General features: G+C 47.5%; 1 protein-coding gene across 7 annotated transcripts; it reads right to left on the bottom strand.

The window, feature by feature from the left end:
• Nucleotides 1–869: 869 nt before the first annotated feature.
• SRSF5 (serine and arginine rich splicing factor 5) lies at nucleotides 870–5,727 on the bottom strand. Of its 7 annotated transcripts, none has more exons than XM_040975379.1 (8): nucleotides 5,594–5,727; nucleotides 4,821–4,965; nucleotides 4,171–4,241; nucleotides 3,946–4,044; nucleotides 3,622–3,691; nucleotides 2,304–2,377; nucleotides 1,791–1,901; nucleotides 870–1,692 (listed from the first exon to the last, which is right to left on the bottom strand). In XM_040975379.1, exons 2-8 carry the CDS (start codon nucleotides 4,944–4,946, stop codon nucleotides 1,404–1,406), a joined length of 840 nt encoding a protein of 279 aa, XP_040831313.1. In that variant the 5' UTR covers nucleotides 4,947–4,965; nucleotides 5,594–5,727; the 3' UTR covers nucleotides 870–1,403. The 7 variants fall into 7 exon arrangements, with proteins under 7 accessions (XP_040831313.1, XP_040831314.1, XP_040831310.1 ...); XM_040975380.1 differs by having other exon boundaries at nucleotides 4,821–4,968; XM_040975376.1 differs by having other exon boundaries at nucleotides 870–1,695; nucleotides 5,598–5,726.
• Between the last annotated feature and the right edge of the window lie 14,884 nt (nucleotides 5,728–20,611).

Genomic DNA, 20,611 nt, shown 5'->3' on the forward strand with positions numbered 1-20,611 from the left:
TGAACCATCTGATGAAAGATGTTCCCATCTGTGTATCTGTCTTCCCAATAAAAACACATCTTTAAAAAAAATATGCTTCTTTAGGCCCAATGCAATGGCCTAGCAGCTGAAGTCCTCACCTTGAATGCACCAGGATCCCATAAGGGCACCGGTTCTAATCCCAGAGGCCCTGATTCCCATCCAACTCCCTGCTTGTGGCCTGGGAAAGCAGTGGACAGCACAAAACCTTGGGACCCTGCACCTACATGGGAAACCCGGAAGAGGCTCCTGGCTTCTGGCTTGGCACAATTCCAGCTATTGGGGCCATTTGGAAAGTAAATCATTAGATGGAAAATCTTCCTCTGTCTCTCCCTCTCTGTATATCTGACTTTGCAATAAAAATAAATGAATGCTAAGACTAAAACGCTTCTTTAAAAGAAAATGTATAACCTTGAAGCTTCCCATCCAGCTCCGTTTGTGGCCTAGAAAAGCAGAACAGCCCAAAGCCTCCTAGGTCTTTACCGGCACAGCTCCATCTATTGCAGCCAACAGGAAGTGAATCAGTGGACAAAAGATCTTCCTCTCTCTCTCCTCTCTCTACATCTGCCTTTCTAACAAAAATAATTAAATCTTTAAAAAAATTAAAAGGAGGGGGAGGGCAAGCATGAGGATACACAAGAAGAAATTGTTCATCACCATTCAGTCATTATTTCTGGATAATTCAAAAAATTCTTTTGAGCATCTTTTCACTAGGATAGAAATGTCAGAAACAAAAAAGGCCCTTCCCAGTTGTATCCTTAGGATTCTCTATGTGTTGTTTTCTAAACATTCTGTACAAAATAAGGCATGGGAAGAATATATAGTGCAGAACTTCAGGAAATGACAAAAGGCAGTTTTATAATATTTTATTATCAATAACAAACAGCTGCTTCACTGTGTCTGTCCTGCAGCTGTTAGAGCATGGGTAGGACACCCTTAACCCTGACAAGGAAAACTCAAATTCAGCCTTTATGTACAAGCAAATTCAGAGCTCTTTTAAATGTCCAAAGCTGTTAGTTTAATTGAGCCATTAAGCTAATTCTGAATTAACATAGGTGAGAATAACCAGGAACTAAAATGTTCAAATTTTTTCTAGTACAAAAAATTAAATTTGCTTTAGTTATAAAAGAGCTCTGTCAATATACACAAACTATATACTTCAGACAGTCACAAAAATGTGAGCAGAAAGCTTATCAAAAGACATTTAATACAATTAGTTTTCAACAACCCCTCAGTGGTCCACATCTACAAAGATATCCAGCCCAACCCAACCCCCTCCAAAGCCCACCCCACAGAAAAGCACATACTTACCAGAATTTTTAGCAAGTATGGTTTGGGAATTTGTTTTTTTTTATAAAAGGCCCCCTGGGCAAGTTATTTACAGTTTAGTTGCCACTGTCAACTGATCTGGACCTGGACCTGGATCGAGACCGGGACCGGGACCTCTGGCGGTCCACAGATGCTGGAGACTTAGATCTACTTGAAGAACCACGTTTCTGGCTCTTCTCAGGCGCAGGAGACCTACTAACAGAACGAGACTTGCTCCGGCTCCGGCTCCGGCTCCGGCTCCTGCTTCTTGAACGGCTGTAAGACTTGCGACTGCGGGAACGGGAACGGGATCGGCTACGAGACCTAGAGGAACTCCTGGTCCGGGACCGAGACCTGCTTCTTGACCTACTATGAAGAGGAAGGAAAGAAAATCAAGAGCCACAACGTGACAAACTGTACAAATCCATTACAGGAAACTTTCGACTTAAAATCATTAAAGATACCTGTGCCTTTTGCTGCCTTCAATTAGCTTTATTTTTCTCCCATTTATTTCCTTTCCAGAAAGTTTTTCAATAGCATTCTTTAAGTCACCATAAGAGGCAAACTCAACTACCCTAAAATGAAGGGGAAAAGAGAAAAAAACCATTTTCAAAATGTATAATCCCACTGTCTTGCAAACTCTACAGCAATCTCAATGAATTGATTCTAGTTCACTATTGCTTTTCAAGCCTTATTTCTGCTGGACAGCCTTAACACTCATCAGAGTCAGGTTCCGGGACCAGGCAATTCTTTCTTGTGGGTTAATGGTTCTGCAGTGTGGGGTGTTGAACCACATGCTGGTTTCTGCTTGCTGCAAGCCAGCTTCTCCAGACACTGCCTCATGTTCTGAGTAGCAAAACTGGCCGCCCATGAAGAACCACTACATTCCAATGACAAATCTTCAGTCCTCAGAATGTTTCAAGTAAAATGCTTAGGGCATCTTAACAAGGGTTTCACCAACTCCAGCACTCACTCACCCTTCATTTAGTTTAGGTCGATGTGCATCCGCAAAGGTTACTTCCCCAGCTTGTCTCATGAAATCTTTGAGATCCTTAACACAAGATAATTGTGTTACGCGGAGCAGAGGAAAGGTGACACACAAACAACCACATGGTATAAAAACAAGACTACTGAAAGAGAAGATGTTAGATAAAGTACAAACATGGCATTTACCACACTTGTAGTCTATCAGAATTCAAAAATTATCTATGTCAGGGCACGAAATAAGCAAATAGCATATTGCTTTTAAGCAAAATGCTAAGGAAATTCATATTTTAACATTAAAGTAGTATTAGTCTATACTGAGTTCAGTACAAAGGGGAAAAAAACAAACAAAAAACAAACAAAAAAAACAAAAAGAAACAATACATTTTTAAAGACTAAAGCAGATTTATATTAAAAAAAAAAAAAAAACAGAACATTTACAAGACACCAGTTATTTTGTGCCCCAATGGATGTCATTAAAAAAGTTTACATTACCTTTATTAATATTTCCCTAGGCTAGTCAGGCAGCAAACCATTTATCGGTCGGAGAAACCTTCATGACATAGGCCCGACTGGCTCTTCGCCACCCACTCGAAGGATACTACCCACTCGATGGAAGCCTTTAATCGCACAGCCCTCCCTATCAGCGGACTATGGCGGATGCAGACATGTTCTACTCTTGAGCAGTTACCAAGGACCACTTTACTGCGATCAGGATTCCAACGAACACCTAAGTGCGTATCTTTCGACCAGGACCTCAGGACCTCTTATGCGGAAGCGTTACAGGAAGGCAGCTCTCAACTTAGGGATCAGATCACGTAACCAACGCTCTGGGATCGATCGCTGCAACCTGGCACTTCAAGCAAGTGCCCCGATTACGTCTAGACCGGCAAACACAGATCTAGAGCTGGCCAATTGATCACTGTAGGGGCTGACTGGCAAAGTCAACCAGGCCCAACCAAGAGTGACCAACACAACGATTAGGATAACCCACAGGCACTCCTCGTCAGAAGGCCAACGACACAGATAGGCTGGCAAATAAAGGGTTTAATATTTGGTTAAAATGGATGTTTAAAAAACAAGAAAAAATATCCTCAAAACATTTACATTTTATCAGTAATAATAAAATGTGAAATAGTCCCCCAATTACAATTAATTTAATTTTAAAATTACAATTTAATTAAAATAAGTTCATTTAATTAAAGATAAAGCTACTTTTAATTTTAAAATATCAATACAACATTAGCTACCCATTAACTTTAAAAAAACAAAATCCACAATAAAATAACGCAAAACTGCGTTTCAACAAACCTGCCAGCTGACTCTGGAGGATAAATTCTCAACTATAAGTCGATTTTCTGTTCTTACAGGTGGAGCATTTCTGAGGAAGAAAATGAGCATTCACAATGCAAGAAAGGGAGTGCCGGGCACATGTCTCGTGCTCAGCCCTGGACAAAACCTCGTAATGAGATGTGACAAGTCATCACGTGACCGTCAGCCACAGTTCTGTTATCGTCTGTGACTCGGTAACAGTGTGCTAACACACCAACCTAAGAGTCAACCCCAGAATCACTGCGCGGCTTATGCTTCCTCAGGCTTAAATCCTGCCCCGGCAGCCCCCCGCCCATCACCTACCGTCTATCACTGCGAGGTCTGCGACTACTGAAACGGTCAGAGTATCGTCCTCTACCCCGGCCTCCTCGAGACCGAGCCCGAGCATGCTCAATAGTCACTCTGCAGAAACACAGAAACAACCTCCTTTAGACACCTCCACTCCACAGGAGAGCTGCTGGGGAAAGTGCCCTCCCTGGGTCTACGTCACTTTGCGGAGTTAACCAGCCACAAAATGGAGATACTCACCTCTCACTGCAAAGTTCTTTCCCATCAAGTTCATATACAGCGTCATCTGCATCCCTGGGATCCTCAAATTCCTAAAACGCAAACATTGAGATGCTTAACACACGCTGGCCATGTGAATGCCACATACCGGGAAGCGAAGACACTTGCCGTTACGTGTCTACTCCCGAATAACAGGAGTCCCAATCGGTTAAGCACACCTTGGCAACAGGAGACTAGACTGTCTACCATTACTTATACCTACAATGCCATGACACACTTAGATTTGTAACTGTTGCTCAAGGACTACACTACTGTGATAATGGGGGGAAAGCAGAAAACGAGGAAAAGGAGGGGGATCCTTACATCCACAAAACCTTACCACGCAAAGCAATAATTAACAATTTAAAAAAAGTCTATGCTATAAGAGATTTCGGGCAGTAAAAACACCAGACAAGAATGGAAGCAGCACATCCTAGAGAAGTTTCCATACAGACACACCCGACCAAAGAGGGGGGCTGGCAGTGTGATCCAGTGAACGCATTCACTGGCCTACCCTCTCTGAAGACCATTAAAAAAAAAAAAAAAAAAGGATTGTACCTGGACACAATGCTGTTCATGCAAAGCTTAACCTACTCAACAACAGAGCGATGCACCTGCTTCTCAATGCTTACCACGAAACCAAACCCTCGTTTCAGATCAATATCCCTTATCCGTCCATAGCCCTTGAAGAACCTCTCCACGTCCTTCTCCCTGGCCGCTGGGTTTAGCCTCCCGATGAACACTCGACAGCCGCTCATGGCGTCGGGCTAGCGCGTCCTGTCGGAGGGGGTGGGGGTGCGGGGAGCAAACAACAACAAAAAAATTCAACCAGGGGAAGACGGTGAAGAAGGGCGCAGGGAGAGGCGACGGGGGACACCGTCCAGGACTTTTACCCCAGCCGCCGCCCGCCCAGGCCGGCCAGCGCACGACCCCCGCAGCCCGCAGCCACCGCAACGCCCACTGCCACCGCCCGCCACTGCGCAGCCGCGCGCCGCCGCCCCTCCCGTCTGCCGCAGTTCGGAAAGGCCGAGAAGCGCGGGTGGATCGCGGGTGGATCGCGGGTGGATCGCGGGTGGAGCCCGGCCCTGGGACCCCGCAGCCCTGCAGCCCCGCAGCCCCGCAGCCCCGCACGGCCGCCGCGTCAGCGCGGGGCACGGCGGCCGCAAGATGGCGGCGGGGCCCTCCAGGGCCTCCACGGCCGGCCTCCCCGGCCCTCCCGCCTCCGCGGGCTCCCGCACACGCCCCGGCTCACGGTTCCGAGGGGGCAGGCAGGGGCGCCCGCACCCCGGGGTTCACCAACGACCCACAGCCCCATCGCCCAGCTCGAGCCGACGCCGTCCTCCGCGAAGGGAGCGGCCCCGATCCCCCGCGCGCCGTGGAGAAGCCTCAAAGCGAAGCCACTCACCTACCGGACAGCAAGCTTGCGCAGCTGAGCCTCACGGAGGTCCGGAGTCTGCCGCCGAGTCGTCCAGCTGCCCACACACCCACAACTCCTCTCAGCCTCTCGACAACTGACGCACTTCGGAGCTCTGGCGTTCCACAAAATGGAGGGCGCGTCCTCGCGTCATTTCCGGACCCGCCTTCCCTGGGCCCCTGCAGGGTCACCCCGTTGGACCTGGAACCGGAAGTCTCCCTGAGTCAGGGCAGGGGTCCTTCCGTCCGCGACCCTGCGGGCGAGCCTCGGTCTGCAGGGCTGGGTGGGCCGGTGGCAGGCCGGGAGCAGCCGTTGGAGACGTTTGCATTCTGCCAGGGCGTGGAGTTCGCCTCATTGTCTTCCCTTTCGACCCGTTTCTAGATCCAGAGTTTTCTTTGGCTTACCCAGGAAGAGTAACAGAAATTCGAGCTCTGCAGTTTGGCGTAGCCCATAAGGTCGCACTCTGCGCAAGGGTGCTGGTTGCTCCTCAGGGACGAATGGTTTAGTTGTAGTGAGAAAATCAAAGGAGCAGAATCATTTTTCTTTTCTAACGGAAGGGGGTTTTTTGAATAATGATGTCTTTACATGGGCAGCAACGTGAAGAAAGCTTTTAATTGAGTTCGGAATCTAGTTTTCTGCCACTCTGCAACTGAAGCGCCTTGGAGAGCTTTCCGGCTGCTTTTCAAGCCCAGTGGCATTTGCTTAATCCTCCCTGTTGAGGTTTTTGGGATGAAACGCGAAAGCCGACAGATTTTCCGCGACACAGTTCATGTTCTGCATTTAAAGTGAGTGTACAAGATGGCACTCCACGTGTGTTAGCCCCAGCGATTTCCCAGTAAGGTTGATAGGCTTAGGTGTGAAGAAATCTTTTATTCAATCCCTTTAGGTGGAAACCAAGGCATTCCATTTTTTGAGAAAGGCATCTACTTGGGGAGTGAACCAGCAGATGGAAGATCTTTCTGTCCCTCCTTCTCTCCATCAATCTGCCTTTCCAATAAAAATAAATAAATCTTACACACACACACACACACACACACACACACAGCTAGCCCTGCCTCTCACTTTTGGGGTCCTCAGGAAATTGGGATGAGAGCATGGAGAATTTGTATGGGGCCAGCTCTTCAATTCACAGTTATATGTGGAGATTAAAGAATCTCATGGGGGATACAGCGGTGTTAGGAAGTAACATATGCTATCAGATATTAAGGATAGATTTCAAGATACATTTTTTAAAAATCCTGTTGCCATTCAACCAATATTGGCGTTTTGAAGTGTGCTTGTTACCTATGGTGCTGGTTTGCACAATACGTAGACCACCACCCCTGATGCCAGCATTGCATGTGGTTGCCAGTTCTAGTCCCAGCTGCTCCATTTCCAATCCAGCTTCATTCTGATCAGCTGAGAGAGCAGCAGATGATGGCCCAAGCTTGAGCCCCTGCCACTCAGAGAGGATGGACTTCTAGACTCTTGGCTTCCCACAGAGATATGCTGCTGTTGCAGTCATTTGTACAGCAAACCATCAAATGAAAGAATGATGTCTCTTTCCCTCCTTCTGTCCAAGTCTGGCTTTCAAATCTATAAAAACAAAAATAGGTGTGCCCTAAATTGGTTCCTTTTGGATTTGCATGGTTTCTGCATATAAAAAAGAAATTGACGTTTCAATTATTTTCTAAATTTTATAGTGGAAACCACCGGTCATCATTTGTGTTGCAACCAGTCATGTGAACAAGATTTATTGGAAAACAAGAGAGACAATGTACATCATTCAAAAAAGTTGTTACCCTCAACTTGCAGTAGTGTACTATTTTTCAGGACTAATTTTCTATAAACCCTTGTCAATAGAGTCATTTACTGTTTTGTGTTTTTTTTTTTTAAGATTTATTTTTATTGGAAAGGCAGATATACAGAGAAGAGAGAGAGAGAGGAAGATCCTCCGTCCGATGATTCACTCCCCAAGTGAGCACAACGGCCGATGCTATGCCGATCTGAAGCCAGGAGCCTCTTCCGGGTCTCCCACACGGGTGCAGGGTCCCAAAGCTTTGGGCCGTCCTCGACTGCTTTCCCGGGCCACAGGCAGGGAGCTGGAAGGGAAGCGGGGCTGCCGGGATTAGAACCGGCGCCCATATGGGATCCCAGGCATGCAAGGCGAGGACCTTAACCACTGCACCACCGTGCCGGGTCCCATTTACTGTTTAAAAAAAATATATTTTTTGGTGAGTTCCACAGAAGTAATTTCGCCATAATTGTGTTTAGTGATGCAATTTTAAAATAGTTGCCTTCTCTGATAGCTGTTGTTTCCTTCACTGCCTAATGTCTTGTCCCCAGCCTAGAGTGTTGCTTCCCGCTTTCTCCCATAAACGCAGTCATCATCACTCAGCAGAATTACTCTGCCTCTTATGTGATTCTACAATATTTATTCTCTCTCATCAATCCCTAATCTGTTTTATGTAAAAAAGTAACATTCATCTTTGCCATAAATACCAATAGTAGGGAAAAATAGATAATTTAGATTTATTTATTTTATTGGAAAGACAGATTTACAGAAAAACTCTTTTGTCAACTAATTCACTCGCCAGGTGGCCACAATGACCAGAGCTGAGCTGAATTGAAGCCGGGAGCCAGGAGCTTCTTTGGGTCTCCCACGTGGGTGCAGGGTCCCCAAAGCTTTGGACCATCCACATTGCTTTCCCAGGCCATGAGCAGAGAGCTGAATGGGAAGTGGAACAAAAAGGACACGAACTGGCACCCATGTGGGATCCCGGTGTGTGCAAGGCAAGGAGTTAGCCACTGGGCCCGAAAAAAATTTTTTTATAGATCTGGGTTTGCATAACCATTCTTTTCTCCAGGTCATTCTTTCTGACATTAAAGCTTCAGGAAAATGACTTGACCTCCTTTTCCTAAAGCATCCAAGTGAATAGCAAAACTTAAGGAAAAGAAGATACAGAGGAATCAAATTTTAAAATAAACACAAATGGACTGATCATCTCTGTCGGGGACTTTTAGCATAATTGTGATATGTTTCACTCACTAAAGTCCTGATTTCCTCTGACAAATTATGACCTACGTACCTCATCCAGCCTCTGTTAAGGGTATTTTTCTGGCCTGAGAAGGAGGAAGATCAAAAGAGGAAAAGTGCTTGGTGACACATGGAAATTATATAAAACCCAAAGAGCCGTATCCATAAATAAGGTTTTTGGTTAACAAACCCCCTCCTATTCATTTACTTATCCTCTATATATGTTGCATTATATACAAAGTGGGAGAGGGGTGGGGTTAACCTGATTGGGTCAGTCATGGGGAAGCATTTGAGACACCTTTATGAAGTTAAATTTAGAGCACCTAAGCTTTTTCTCCTTTCCATTCTTTTTTGCATTACTGAATACATAGCTTGAATATTTGTCCAGCCATTTTGTTCCCCTTAAGCCTCTAAACTCTTAGGTTAATGTTTCTAAGAGGATGGATGTTTTTAATCCAATTGTGATGCTTAGAGTTGCAACCTTTTGGGTACCCATTAGCATGGATTAGATCTTGAGGGTGGAGCCCTCATGATGTATTCCTGGTGGCTTTCTAAGGTACAAGCATCCTCACTGTTGGCATGGGAGGTCCTGCACCTCCTCTAGACTTTGCCGACAAGAATGCTAACACCAGAAATTTAACCAACAGGACTTGCCCAATCGTGGACTGCAAACCTCCAGAACCATTAGTCAGAATCCCTATTCTTTATAAATTAAGCTGCTTTAAATATTTCTGTGCCACCAGTTATGCCAATCACCAGTATAAATCCTTCCATGAAGGTATTAGCAAGTTTCTTAAGTGAGAAAATTGAGAACTAAAACTTGGAAAGACTATCTCTTTCTGCCCAAGCTATCCCCACTTTCTGATTTTCTCAAGTTCTCACTCACAGATATGCACATGGCTTTCCTGTGATGTCCACAGTGGCCTCCAGAAACCCCTAGGAGCAGGGGCTGACATTGCAGCAGAGCAGGTAAAGCCACCACCTGCAACACTGGCATCCCATGCAGGTCCTGGTTCATGCCCCTTCTGCTCCACTTTTTTTTTTTCTTAAAGAATTATTTTTATTGGAAAGACAGATTTACAGAGAGAAGGTGAGACAGAAAGATCTTCCATCCTCTGGTTCACACCCCAAGTGGCTGCAACAGCTAGACTTGTTGATCAGGAGCCGGGAGCTTCTTCAAGGTCTCCCACGTGGGTGCAGAGTCCCAAGGCTTTGGGCTATCTTCAACTGCTTTCCCAGGCCACAAGCAGGGAGCTGGCTGGGAAGAGGGGCTGTAAGGATTAGAACTAGTGCCCATGTGAGATTCCAGCATGTTCAAGGTGAGGACTTTTAGCTGCTAGACCATCACGCCGGGCCCAAGCTCTATCATCTTTCTTCTACTCTAAGCGGTGTTTCATGCTTCCAACCCAGAGCTTTCTCCACTAGATGCTTATCGCTCCAGAGCATGGTCACTCCTTACAACTCAAGCAAATTCAGACTTTCGCTGGGGTCGAGGTGGGGGGAGGTAACTTGCTGATTGTCTTGAAAACATAAGACTGTAGCACAAGCCAAAGGACATTACACGCAGAAAGAAATTCAAAAGACAGGAGAATGTCTGTGAGTGAGATGGAGTGACGTTGGTTTCAGGGCTGATTCAGACATTTTAATGATTCCACTGCTGAATCAATAGTTCCTTTTAAATACAAAAAGGCTTCTCCTTACAACTCCTTAACAGTTACTCTTTTTCAGTTCTGTGCAATGCTTCCCCACCCTGGAAACCCTGCTGCGTGACTTTCAAGTGAGTTATACAAAGAGGGGGAAAAAAAATCTCCCCTTCGCAAATGCAGAGCCAACAATTTCATCTTTGTACACACACAGTTTAGACTCACACACGAGATCCTCCCAGACAACTTTCTCACATTAGGCCTGCTCTCTGCTCCTCCCCAGCATCTTACCAGAACACTCCACTACTAAATTATGCACCACTTGGACGTGGAATGTCATAAATTTGCTGTCTGATAAATACAGCTGTGTGGGAGTAACTTTTCTGAAAGAGAGAGGCAACAACCGAAGAGCCGACTTGAGGCTCAGCCTTTGGGCTTCTGCATACTTGTAAGTAGGCAGGTATTTTTAAAGGGATGTCGCCCTTGTAGAGGAATTCAATATCTAGCTGCTTGATGTGGATCACTCAAATTCCCTTAGGAAAAAGTACCTATGAATTTTGATTTTAAAAGGGCTGACGGAAGTACTCCTTGCTGAAGCTGCTTGTCTTCACTGGCTATCGGGGTTGAGAACTTTATCACGTACTCAAGATCAAAGACAAGGGCATACAAGTTCATCAGCAGTTGTGTTCGTAAGGCCCATACTACTCGTACGAACGAAGTGATCATCAAACCAGATGTTGGACTTTCTCCTTAACAATGCCAGTATGTGCTAGCAAGGAACCACAAATGAGATCGAGCCATTTTAACATAAAATATTGGGAGGAGACCTGATGATAGAGGAGTCTGGGGAACTCGTTTTTCAGGATGCAGTCCTTGCAGATGAGTGCAAGAGCCAAGGTAAGGAGCAGCCCAGACCAGGCCAGGTTACATTATCCACCAGCTTACATATGGGTCAGATCTAGGGGCAGCCCAGACTGAGTCAGTTCGTAACATCCACTGGCAGACCTGAGAACCAGGATGGGGTGCAGGAGGGGCTGGATCAGGCCACAACATCAGCCAGTTCACATTAGGGCTGGGACTGGGGGCTGCTGGGCCTGGCTGGGCCGTAGCATCCACCAACATGAAATGGAACTGGGGGTAGGCTGGACTGAGTCAGGCTGCAGCACCCGCTGGTGGATGCTGAGGTGAGACAAGCCATGTCGGTCTGGGGGAGGAGGGTGCTGAGTCCATGAACCCCAGGGCCCGAGTTGCTTGGTGCAGGTCCCTGGCCTGCCTGTGCAGAGGGCACCAGGTCTGTGAATCTGGAAGCAGGAGGGTCAGGCAGGGCCTAGGTCTCCAGGCTTGGGTTTTTGGCCCGCATGCAAGAACTGGTCCTCCTCAGTGGAAAAGATGGAGTAGTGGACAGTGGACCTGATCCACGTGGAGGACATGGCAGCCCACTGAGGCCTGCAGAGGACATCTGTACCATGCCAGAGGAAGGAGGGCAGAACAAATTGGACAAGTTCTCCAGCCAAACTATGACAGCAAAGATCTGGGCAAATGGAGACTCTAAGGCCAACTGTGTCAGCCAATGGGCGTTGAGAGGATCCCCTCATCCTTGGATTGGCAAGATTGACATTTCAGGGGCCTGGCGCAGTGGCGCAAGTGGTTAAGGTCCTCGCCTTGCACGCCTGGGATCCCATATGGGTGCCGGTTCTATCCCGGCAGCCCTGCTTCCCTTCCAGCTCCCTGCCTGTGGCCTGGGAAAGCAGTCGAGGACAGCCCAAAGCTTTGGAACCCTGCACCCGCGTGGGAGACTCGGAAGAGGCTCCTGGCTTCGGATCGGCATAGTATCGGCCGTTGTGCTCACTTGGGGAGTGAATCATTGGACGGAAGATCTTCCTCTCTGTCTCTCCTCTCTCTGTATATCTGCCTTTCCAATAAAATAATAATAATAATAAATCTTAAAAAAAAAAAAGTTTGACATTTCAGAACTATTGAAACCACCTGAGCAGAACCGTCAGCTTGGGCGCCACGTTGAGGACCCTGGATTGACATCAGGTGGCTGTTCCCCATCCCTGGGTACTGGCGGTGGTTTGAAGGCCGTGTATGGCTTCTCCCTTTATCCCCCTATTTCTCCCCCAAGAAACAGGAAGACAGAAAATTTGGAAACAATGATCACACTTGCTTTTTCCTAACCTTTGCTACTTCCCACCCTGATCAACTTGTTAAAATCATCTAAAATTAAAAAAAAGTTCACATTAAAAATGTTCAACGTGCAAAAAGAAAAAAAAAAAACCTAGGCAAATAAGGGGAATGGAATTGGGCCTAACAAATATAGCATTTTCTTTTTTAAAATATTTATTTCTCATTGGAAAGGTAGAGTTACAGAGCGAAGGAGAGACAGAAAGATCTTCCATCCACTGGCTCACTTTCCAGGTGGCAGCAAAGGCTAGAGCTGAGTTAATCCGAAGCCAGGAGCTGGGGACGGGGGCAGTTTAAGCAATCGAGCCATTATGCCAGACCCACAAATACAGCATTTTCATCCAGGCTACACCACATACATTTTCACACGGTAAATTGCTGTACAGATTTGCCCTGTTTCACATCCTCTTCCATGTTTGCTAGCAGCCTGACTCCTGTAGCAGTCGATGGTGCCGAGGAGGGTGGAATGCCAAGGAAAGCCCCCTGGGACAGAAGCAGGCTCCTGGGTTGGAGCTGGCTTTTCCAGGACTGAGAAGTAGAACCTGCAGTGACGTTTGAGGGGTCACGCTTGGCCGGCCGCGGACGTCAGAACCCTGAATTAGAACTGCTAACTGCAGGAATAAACCTTCAGGGCTGTGGCACCAAGGAGATGCTCCCTTCTCAAGGGAGCGTTTGCAAGGAGCGACACTTTGCTGAGTTTGTGGTTTCAGAGAACGAGGCTTCGCAGCACTATGTCCCCGACGCTACGCGATGGAAGTGGCAGTTACAGCTCATGGGCAAGACAAGAGCGAGGTGGCCAGAATATACAGAAAATGCTGGCTCCACTGAAAGGGGAAGGCTGCTTGCTCTTGGTAGAACTGCCATTAGCATCAGTATGATTGTACTGGCTGGCCATGCCTTCCCTCGTGCTGCATGGGCTGTACTTGTGGGCCAGTTCCAAGTATATATATAGAGAGAGAAATATACTTGTATGTATTATATATTAAATATATATAATATATATTTCAAAATCAGTTGCAGCAAGAAAGAAACAGAGAAAGAAAGAGATCTTTCATACACCGGCTCACTCTTTAAATGATCACAACAGCCCAAGCTGAACTGGACAGGTCCAAAGCTGGGAACCAGGAGCTTTCTTTTTTTTTGGTCCCATGTGGGTGACAGGGACCCAGTCCCTCAAGCCATCATTTGCCCCCCAGGATCTGCACAGGCAGCAAACATGAGCTGGGGATAAAACTGAGAATCAGATCCTGGTACTCCACAATGAGACGCCAGTGTCTTCACTGCCAGGGCAAAGGTCGACTCTGGCAAAGCCACTCGAAAGCGAGTTGTCTTAACAGTAATGCTCCACGCCTACTCTCTTTAGCATGCTTCTTCCAAATAGAAAGGATGCTGTCCTGCACAACCACACCATCATCATCATCACATGCAAGAACATTAAAAACCATCCCTAGAGCAAGTGCTGGAGCAACAGCCAAGAGGAATGCCTGGATTCCAGTCCCGACCGCAGTGCCGGTTCCATGCGGTCAACCCTGACAGGTAGCAGATCAGTGACTTGGGTCTGGACCACTGTGTGGGAGACCTGGCTTCGACCTGGCTTACCCCTGGTTCTTCTGTGCATTTAGGAGTTGGAGCAGCAGATAAAAGACCTCTGCTTGCCAGATATAGAAAAATAAATCTAAATTACCAGCTATTCCAGAAACATCACCTTGTACCAGTCATATTCAATGTCTTCCTTTCCTCCACAAAATATCTGCTAGAATTGTTCTGCCCTGGGATCCGGGGGTCAACGAAGTGTCATGCATTATGCATGTTAAGTTTCTGTTAGCTGCTCCCTTGAAGAAGCCTCAGGGTTCAAGGCTTTCCAGTTCCTTCGCCGCCACACACACACACACACACACACACACACACACACACACCAGAATGTGCCTTCCTTATTTGTTATGGCTGCTGTAGACTTCTGAAGTCTTAAACATATTGACAAATAAGTGAATGTAAAACCTCTATCCAAAAGCACCTGGTAAAGATGTGGCACAGTCTAAGATTTCCCTCTCATCTCCAGGGGATCTGATTTTCAACTAGCTGCTATTTCTAACAAGAGATGTGACCTGGGTAAGTCCTTGGTGACATTCAGTAAACCCCGGATGGATGGTGTGACACAGACAGATGGGTGAATGGACAGAAGAATCAAAACTTATGTAACAGACCACACCTTCGCCTGTGGCACCAGCATCCCAAATGGATCTGGTTCAAGTCCCGGTTGCTCCACTTCCAATCCAACTCCCTGCCAATGTGTCTGGGAAAGCAACAGAAGACAGCCCGAGTTCCACATGGGAGACCTGGAAGACGCGCCTTGCCTCAGACCAGCCTAGCTCTGGCTGTCGTTGCCATCTGGGCAGTGAACCAGCAGATGGAAGATCTCTTCTCCCTCTTTTTCTCCTTTTTCTCTCTGTTGTAATTTTGCCTTTCAAATGAATTAAGTACAATTTTAAAAAACGTTTCGCCATTCTGGATTGACATTTCCATTTAAAAGAAAAGGAGAGACACGTCTGAGGTTCCGTGCCAATTCCTTCATGCTGTTACAGTCTTAGCCTTGGAGCACACACATTGTACTGAACCATTTTCCTTGACAATCCCTCAGCGCCTGGAATCTTATCAGGTGGCAGTCAGTGCTGTGTGCTTGGGGTGCCACCTGGTGGAAGAGCGGCGCGTTGCACGTCTCCATTACCACCAGAGTGGAGCACTTCCAATGTCCTCCACACAAGTGCCGCCCGTTCTGGCCAGTTCCATCTGCAGTGCCCAAGCACCACTTCGCTGTATTTCTTCAATGTTTTCGCTTGAAAGAAAACTAGATTCCTAAGCCACCCAGATGGGGCAAATGAGAACAAAGATTGAAAATAAAATGCACCAGGGCTGGCATGGTGCCCTCGCAGTTTAAAGCCGCCACCTGCAAGGTTGGCATGTCACATGCACACTGGTTGAGTAATGACTGATCCACTTTCTATGCATCTGCCTGATGATGCACCTGGCAGAGGCAACAGGAGATGGCCAAGTGTTCAGGCCCCCGCATGTGGCAGACCCAGGGGAAGCCCCCCATGCCTGGCTCAGCCCTGAGCGAACCAGTGGGTGCAACATCTCTCTTTCTCCTCTCCCCAAGACTCTGACTTTCAAATAAACATATAAATCTTTTCATGATGAAAGAAAATTCAAGCACACCAACACCTGACACGCTGTAGCATAAAGCTGGCGAGTCAGCCACTGCAACTTGAAGTATCCGTTCAGTCTGCTGCGGCCCGGCAGGGATGTCCCAAAGCAATAGAAATAAAATATATAAGGCTGAGCGAACAGCTACATAAATGCGCCGTACACATGGGGGAGAGAGGATGTATATTCTTTTTCAGAGGAGCAATATTTAAAACAATACAGGAAGAGGTAGATTTTTTTAAAAAAAGATTCTTTTTTTTTTTTAATTTGAAAGGCAGATTTACAGAAAGAGCTTCTATCCACTCCGCAGTTGGCCACAATGGTTAGAACTGAGATGATCCAAAGTCAGGAGCCAGGGGTTTTTTCCAGGTCTCCCACGTGGGTGCAGAGACCCAAGGACTTGAGCCAGCCTCCGCTGCTTTCCTGGTTCATGTAGCAGGGAGCTGGATCAGAACTGGAGCAGCGGGGACTAGAACTGGAGCCTGTAGGGGATGCTGGCACTGTAGGCAGAGGATTCATCTGCTGAGCCACCTTGCCAAATCCCAGGGGCATTTGTTTAACTTTATGATTGAGATATCCATGTCTCCAATCAGAGTGCCTGGGCTCGTTTCCCAGATGAATACCTGACTCCAGCTTCCTGCCAGTGCAGACTCAGAGGCAGCAGAGATGGTGTGAGTTCCTGCCATCCAGGTGGGACACCTGCACTGAGTCCCCACCCCCTGGCTTTGGTTCTGGCCCAGCCCTAGCCCTGTGGACATTTGGGAAGTGAACCAGCACATGGGAGCTGTGTGTGCATATAACTTACATGCTAAAAAGATGACCATATTTGATTTTGTTTTATAACTTTTCATCTAAGGGAATGTATAAAAGCTGCATGTTAGAGGTTGTCATATCCAGATGTGAAGATACAATGCAGTCTGCATCTCTACTTCCAAATCAAAGATGGATTCCCAATGAAATTGTTAAATATATCTTGACAATAGGATGCTGGACTCTTTGTCATTGTGTGTACCTACCATGTCAGGATACACTTACATAGCAGAAAGATGGACTTATGACTAATTATGAAGGACTGTACCTATTGTAATGATATAGGGGAAATCGGTTGCGGAGGGAGGGAACTTTGGAGGGGAGGAAAGGAAACCCCAGAGCCTATGGAACTGTAACAATAAATAAAAAAATAAACAAATAAATAAATCCAAAACTAATGAGATTGGTCAAGAATGAAGAATCAGGGGCGAGCACCACAGCACAGAGGGTTAAGCCATAGCTGGGGATGCCTGGATCCCATGCAAGTCCAGGAGCTCTGTACTTCCATTCCTGGCTCTTTGCTCCCTCCTCCAAGTCTGTCGCCTCCTTCCCAGACACACCTAACTCCCCCAGACCCCTTCAAACCCACCACCACTCCCCAACTAGCCAACAGCCATGCTGTCACCTCGGCCTAGAAAGGCTCGGGTCCCCCCCTCCATTGCCCATCTACAAAACCCACTCTCTGCACACCTTCCTAGCGTGGGCTCCCTCCTCGTCACTCCTGCGGTCCTCTCCCTTCTTCCTCTCCCAGGTCACCAACCCAGGAAGACTCTGGGCTCATCAGGACCCTGTTCAAGTACCAGAGAGAAGCCCAGCGGTGCACAGACAGCTCTGTGGGCCCATCCCAGCACAAGCTGGCCCTTTGCAGAGGACAAGGGACCCTCTGGTTAAATCATAGCCTGGGACCTGAGCTTGCCGACTTAGGGCACAGGCAGATGTGATGGAACAAAGATGAGCTCGGACTGCATTGGACGGGCCCTAATCCCGTAACTGGAGTCCTAACAGAAAGAGGGAAATTCCAGCCTAGGTCAACATAACAGGGTGCTTCCCAAAGTTTATGGGAAAGGGCTTAAACAAATTTTGGTGTGTAAACATTTGGAATTTATGCATAGCTTTTTCTCTAAACTCTTTGAAAACCCCTTATACTCCTTATATGCCCAACTTTTTTTAATTGCACCAAAGCATTTCTATTAATCTGATTTTCCATTGACTTTTTGTAGTCCTTTTACACAGTTTCTATAAAAAATTTTTTTAAGGGACTCATACTAACTCCCACATAGGATACGGTGTAGGTGGCAGCAGTATCCACCAGGACACCAAGTTTGGCCCCATCTGTGAACTTTGTAAAATCCCCTTGCGATGGAATTAAAGGGTAAGTTTCACCACCACCATCACCCCAACACACACAGCCAAGGACCAACCACCTGCTAGGCCAGTCTTAGAGGGGAGCTCCTCAAGGGACCCATTCCCGTGTAGACACTAGATGGCGCTAGCGGGCTGAGTCAGTCGGGCTGTGGGACTGCAGGTGGGTGAATACTGGACCAAACGCAGAACTCCAACTTTCTATGGCACTTTTCTGGGAAAGCGGCTTTTATAAGGGAATCGGGTAGTCCAGCGTGGCGTGGCGGCTCAGGGTCTGGGCTGCCCGCAGAGAGCGCATTCCATCTCGCGCTCCATGGCAGGAGCCCCTGTGTGCGGGACTCCACCGCCACTGCTCTGCCAAGTGTGCCAGCAGCACCTGGGAGTTTGCACAGCGCCTGACAGAGTGCATGGCTGTACACAGGCCTTCCAGCTTCCTCTTAAGGCTCGTCCGGGGAGGCAGCAGCCATGGCTCAAGTATTTGGGAAACACAGGTTAAGTTCTTCCAGCTCTTGTCTGATCCCAGCCCTGGCTATTGCGGGCATCTGGGGGGTGAACCAACAGATGCGAGTGAGCATGCTCTCGCTCTCTTTCAAACAAATAAATGTTTCTCAAAGCACAAGAAACGCAGAATCTCAGGCTACGGTAAACTCCCCGATAACTCCCTGCGCTTAGGCAGGGTCCAACTCCCTGGGCACCCGCTCTCCAGAATCTGCTCATTCTTCCCCTGTGGCCACTCGCTGCTTCCTACCACAGGGGTCCCGGGGAGCTGGACCTGTGCACTTTCATGTTTCTATTTCCATGTTATCCGAACGGAGACAGAGAGAGAAATGTTCGAGTTGCAGCAGTCAGGGCTGGACCAGGTGGAAGCCAGCACTCAGGAATTCCATCTGAGTCCTCCACATGGGTGACAGGGTCCCCAGCGACCAGAGCCATCCCACTGCCTCCCAGGGTGCATATTCGCAGAAAGCTGGAGGAAGGAGCAGAGCCAGGACTTGAACACAGGCCCGTTGATGTGGGATGCAGTTGTCCCAGGCAGCAGCCCAGCTGCGGAAGCAAACGCTGGGCCCCAAAGCATCAGTTTATTAAGGCAGCTGACAGCGGGAGATGCAGAGCCAAGATTTCACCACACAAGTGGCAACCTTGGCTTTGGACTTGTCAGCATCCACAGCAGTGAGAAATACTTTCCAGTTGTTTATAAAGTTCCTAAGATATCGTGTTAGGGCAGCAGAAAATGAATTCAGACAAAGAACTTTTCGAGTACATTGCCATATTGTTTTAAGTGGAGTAAAAAAATCTGCATTTAGAAATCATCTCAAACTTATAGGACATTTCCTGAATCATCTGATAAATTGTCCAATCCACTCCAAATATTTTAATAAATGTCATATATAAACCAGGGCATTCTCCTGTACATCCATGAGGTAATTATCTAATTGACAAATTAACATGGGACAGGTGCAAGGGGTGCGGGGGGGGCGGGTGGAGCACAACATTGTGGAACACCGAGTTAAGCTGCTACCTCTGACACCGGCATTGCATATGGGCATTGGTTCAAGACCCCAGTGCTCCACTTCTGATCCAGCTCCCTGCTAATGCGCCTAGGAAAGCAGCAGACAGCCCAAATTCTTGAGCTCCTGCGCGCATGTGGTAGACCTGGAAGAAACTACTGGCTCTTGGCTTTGCCCTGGTCCCTTTCTGACTATTTTGATCATTTGGGGAGTGAATCAACAGATGGAAGATCTCTCTCTCTCTCTCGTCTCCTTCTTCCCTCTTCCTGTCTCTCTTGTAACACTTTCAAATAAAGAAATAAATCTTTTTTTTAAAGATTTATTTTATTTTTTTCGGAAAGGCGGATATACAGAGAGGAGGAGAGACAGAGAGGAACCTTCCAAACATATCAGCTCCTCCTTCCCCCCAATAGCACCAGGCCTTTCTTTCTTTTTTAAGATTTATTATTTATTTTTATTGGAAAGGCAGATGTACAGAGAGAAGATCTTCTATCCACTGGTTCACTCCCCAGTTGACTGCAACAGCCAGAGCTGAGCCAATCCAAAGCCAGGAGCTTCTTCCGGGTCTCACATGCAGGTGCAGGGTCCCAAGGCTTTGGGCTGTCCTCTAGTGCTTTCCTAAGCCATAAGCAGGGAGCTGGAAGGAAAGTGGAGCAGCCGGGACAGGAACCGATGCTCACGTGGGATCCTGGTGTATGCAAGATGAGGATTTACCACTAGGCCGTCACGCTGGGCCCTGGCCCTGGGCCCTTCGATGAGGTGTCACAGCCTTGCTGAGACAGAACTGAGTGCTTGGCACAACAAGGGTTCCTCTAAACCACTTGGGGTCCTGGTTTTGAACATGCACAAATGTGGTTCCTGGCCAGTGCAGCACGTGTGGTAAGAGCAGGTGTGAGGCCAAAGGCAGTCCAGGGAGGAACTCTGGGGAGTAGAAGAGGTGAACTTGGGTGTAGGGGTGAAGTGTCAAGGCGAGCACAGCTGGGTTCGAATCCCAGCTCAACTGATCATTCATGACGTGCGTGATCTTGGTCCGCTCTCACTGAGACTTACCTGCCCTGGAGCAATGGGCAGTGGGTGCTCAGGGGGAAGATGGAGGCTAGGTTGGAACCAGGCTTGGAAGCCTGGCTGAGTGTGGTGAGATGGGGGCACATACACATTAGATCTGGGAAGGGGCCCAGGATTTCAACCCAGCCCAGGTCAACCAGTCATATGGCTCTGGAAAAAATCAACACGTAGCCTGCATGGCACTGGTTCAAGCTCCAGCTATTTCCAGCCCAGTGTCCTG

The sequence above is a fragment of the Ochotona curzoniae genome, unplaced genomic scaffold (genome assembly GCF_017591425.1).
Source record: "Ochotona curzoniae isolate NIBS_2020 unplaced genomic scaffold, NIBS_Ocur_1.0 contig_2688, whole genome shotgun sequence".
NCBI lineage: Eukaryota > Metazoa > Chordata > Mammalia > Lagomorpha > Ochotonidae > Ochotona > Ochotona curzoniae.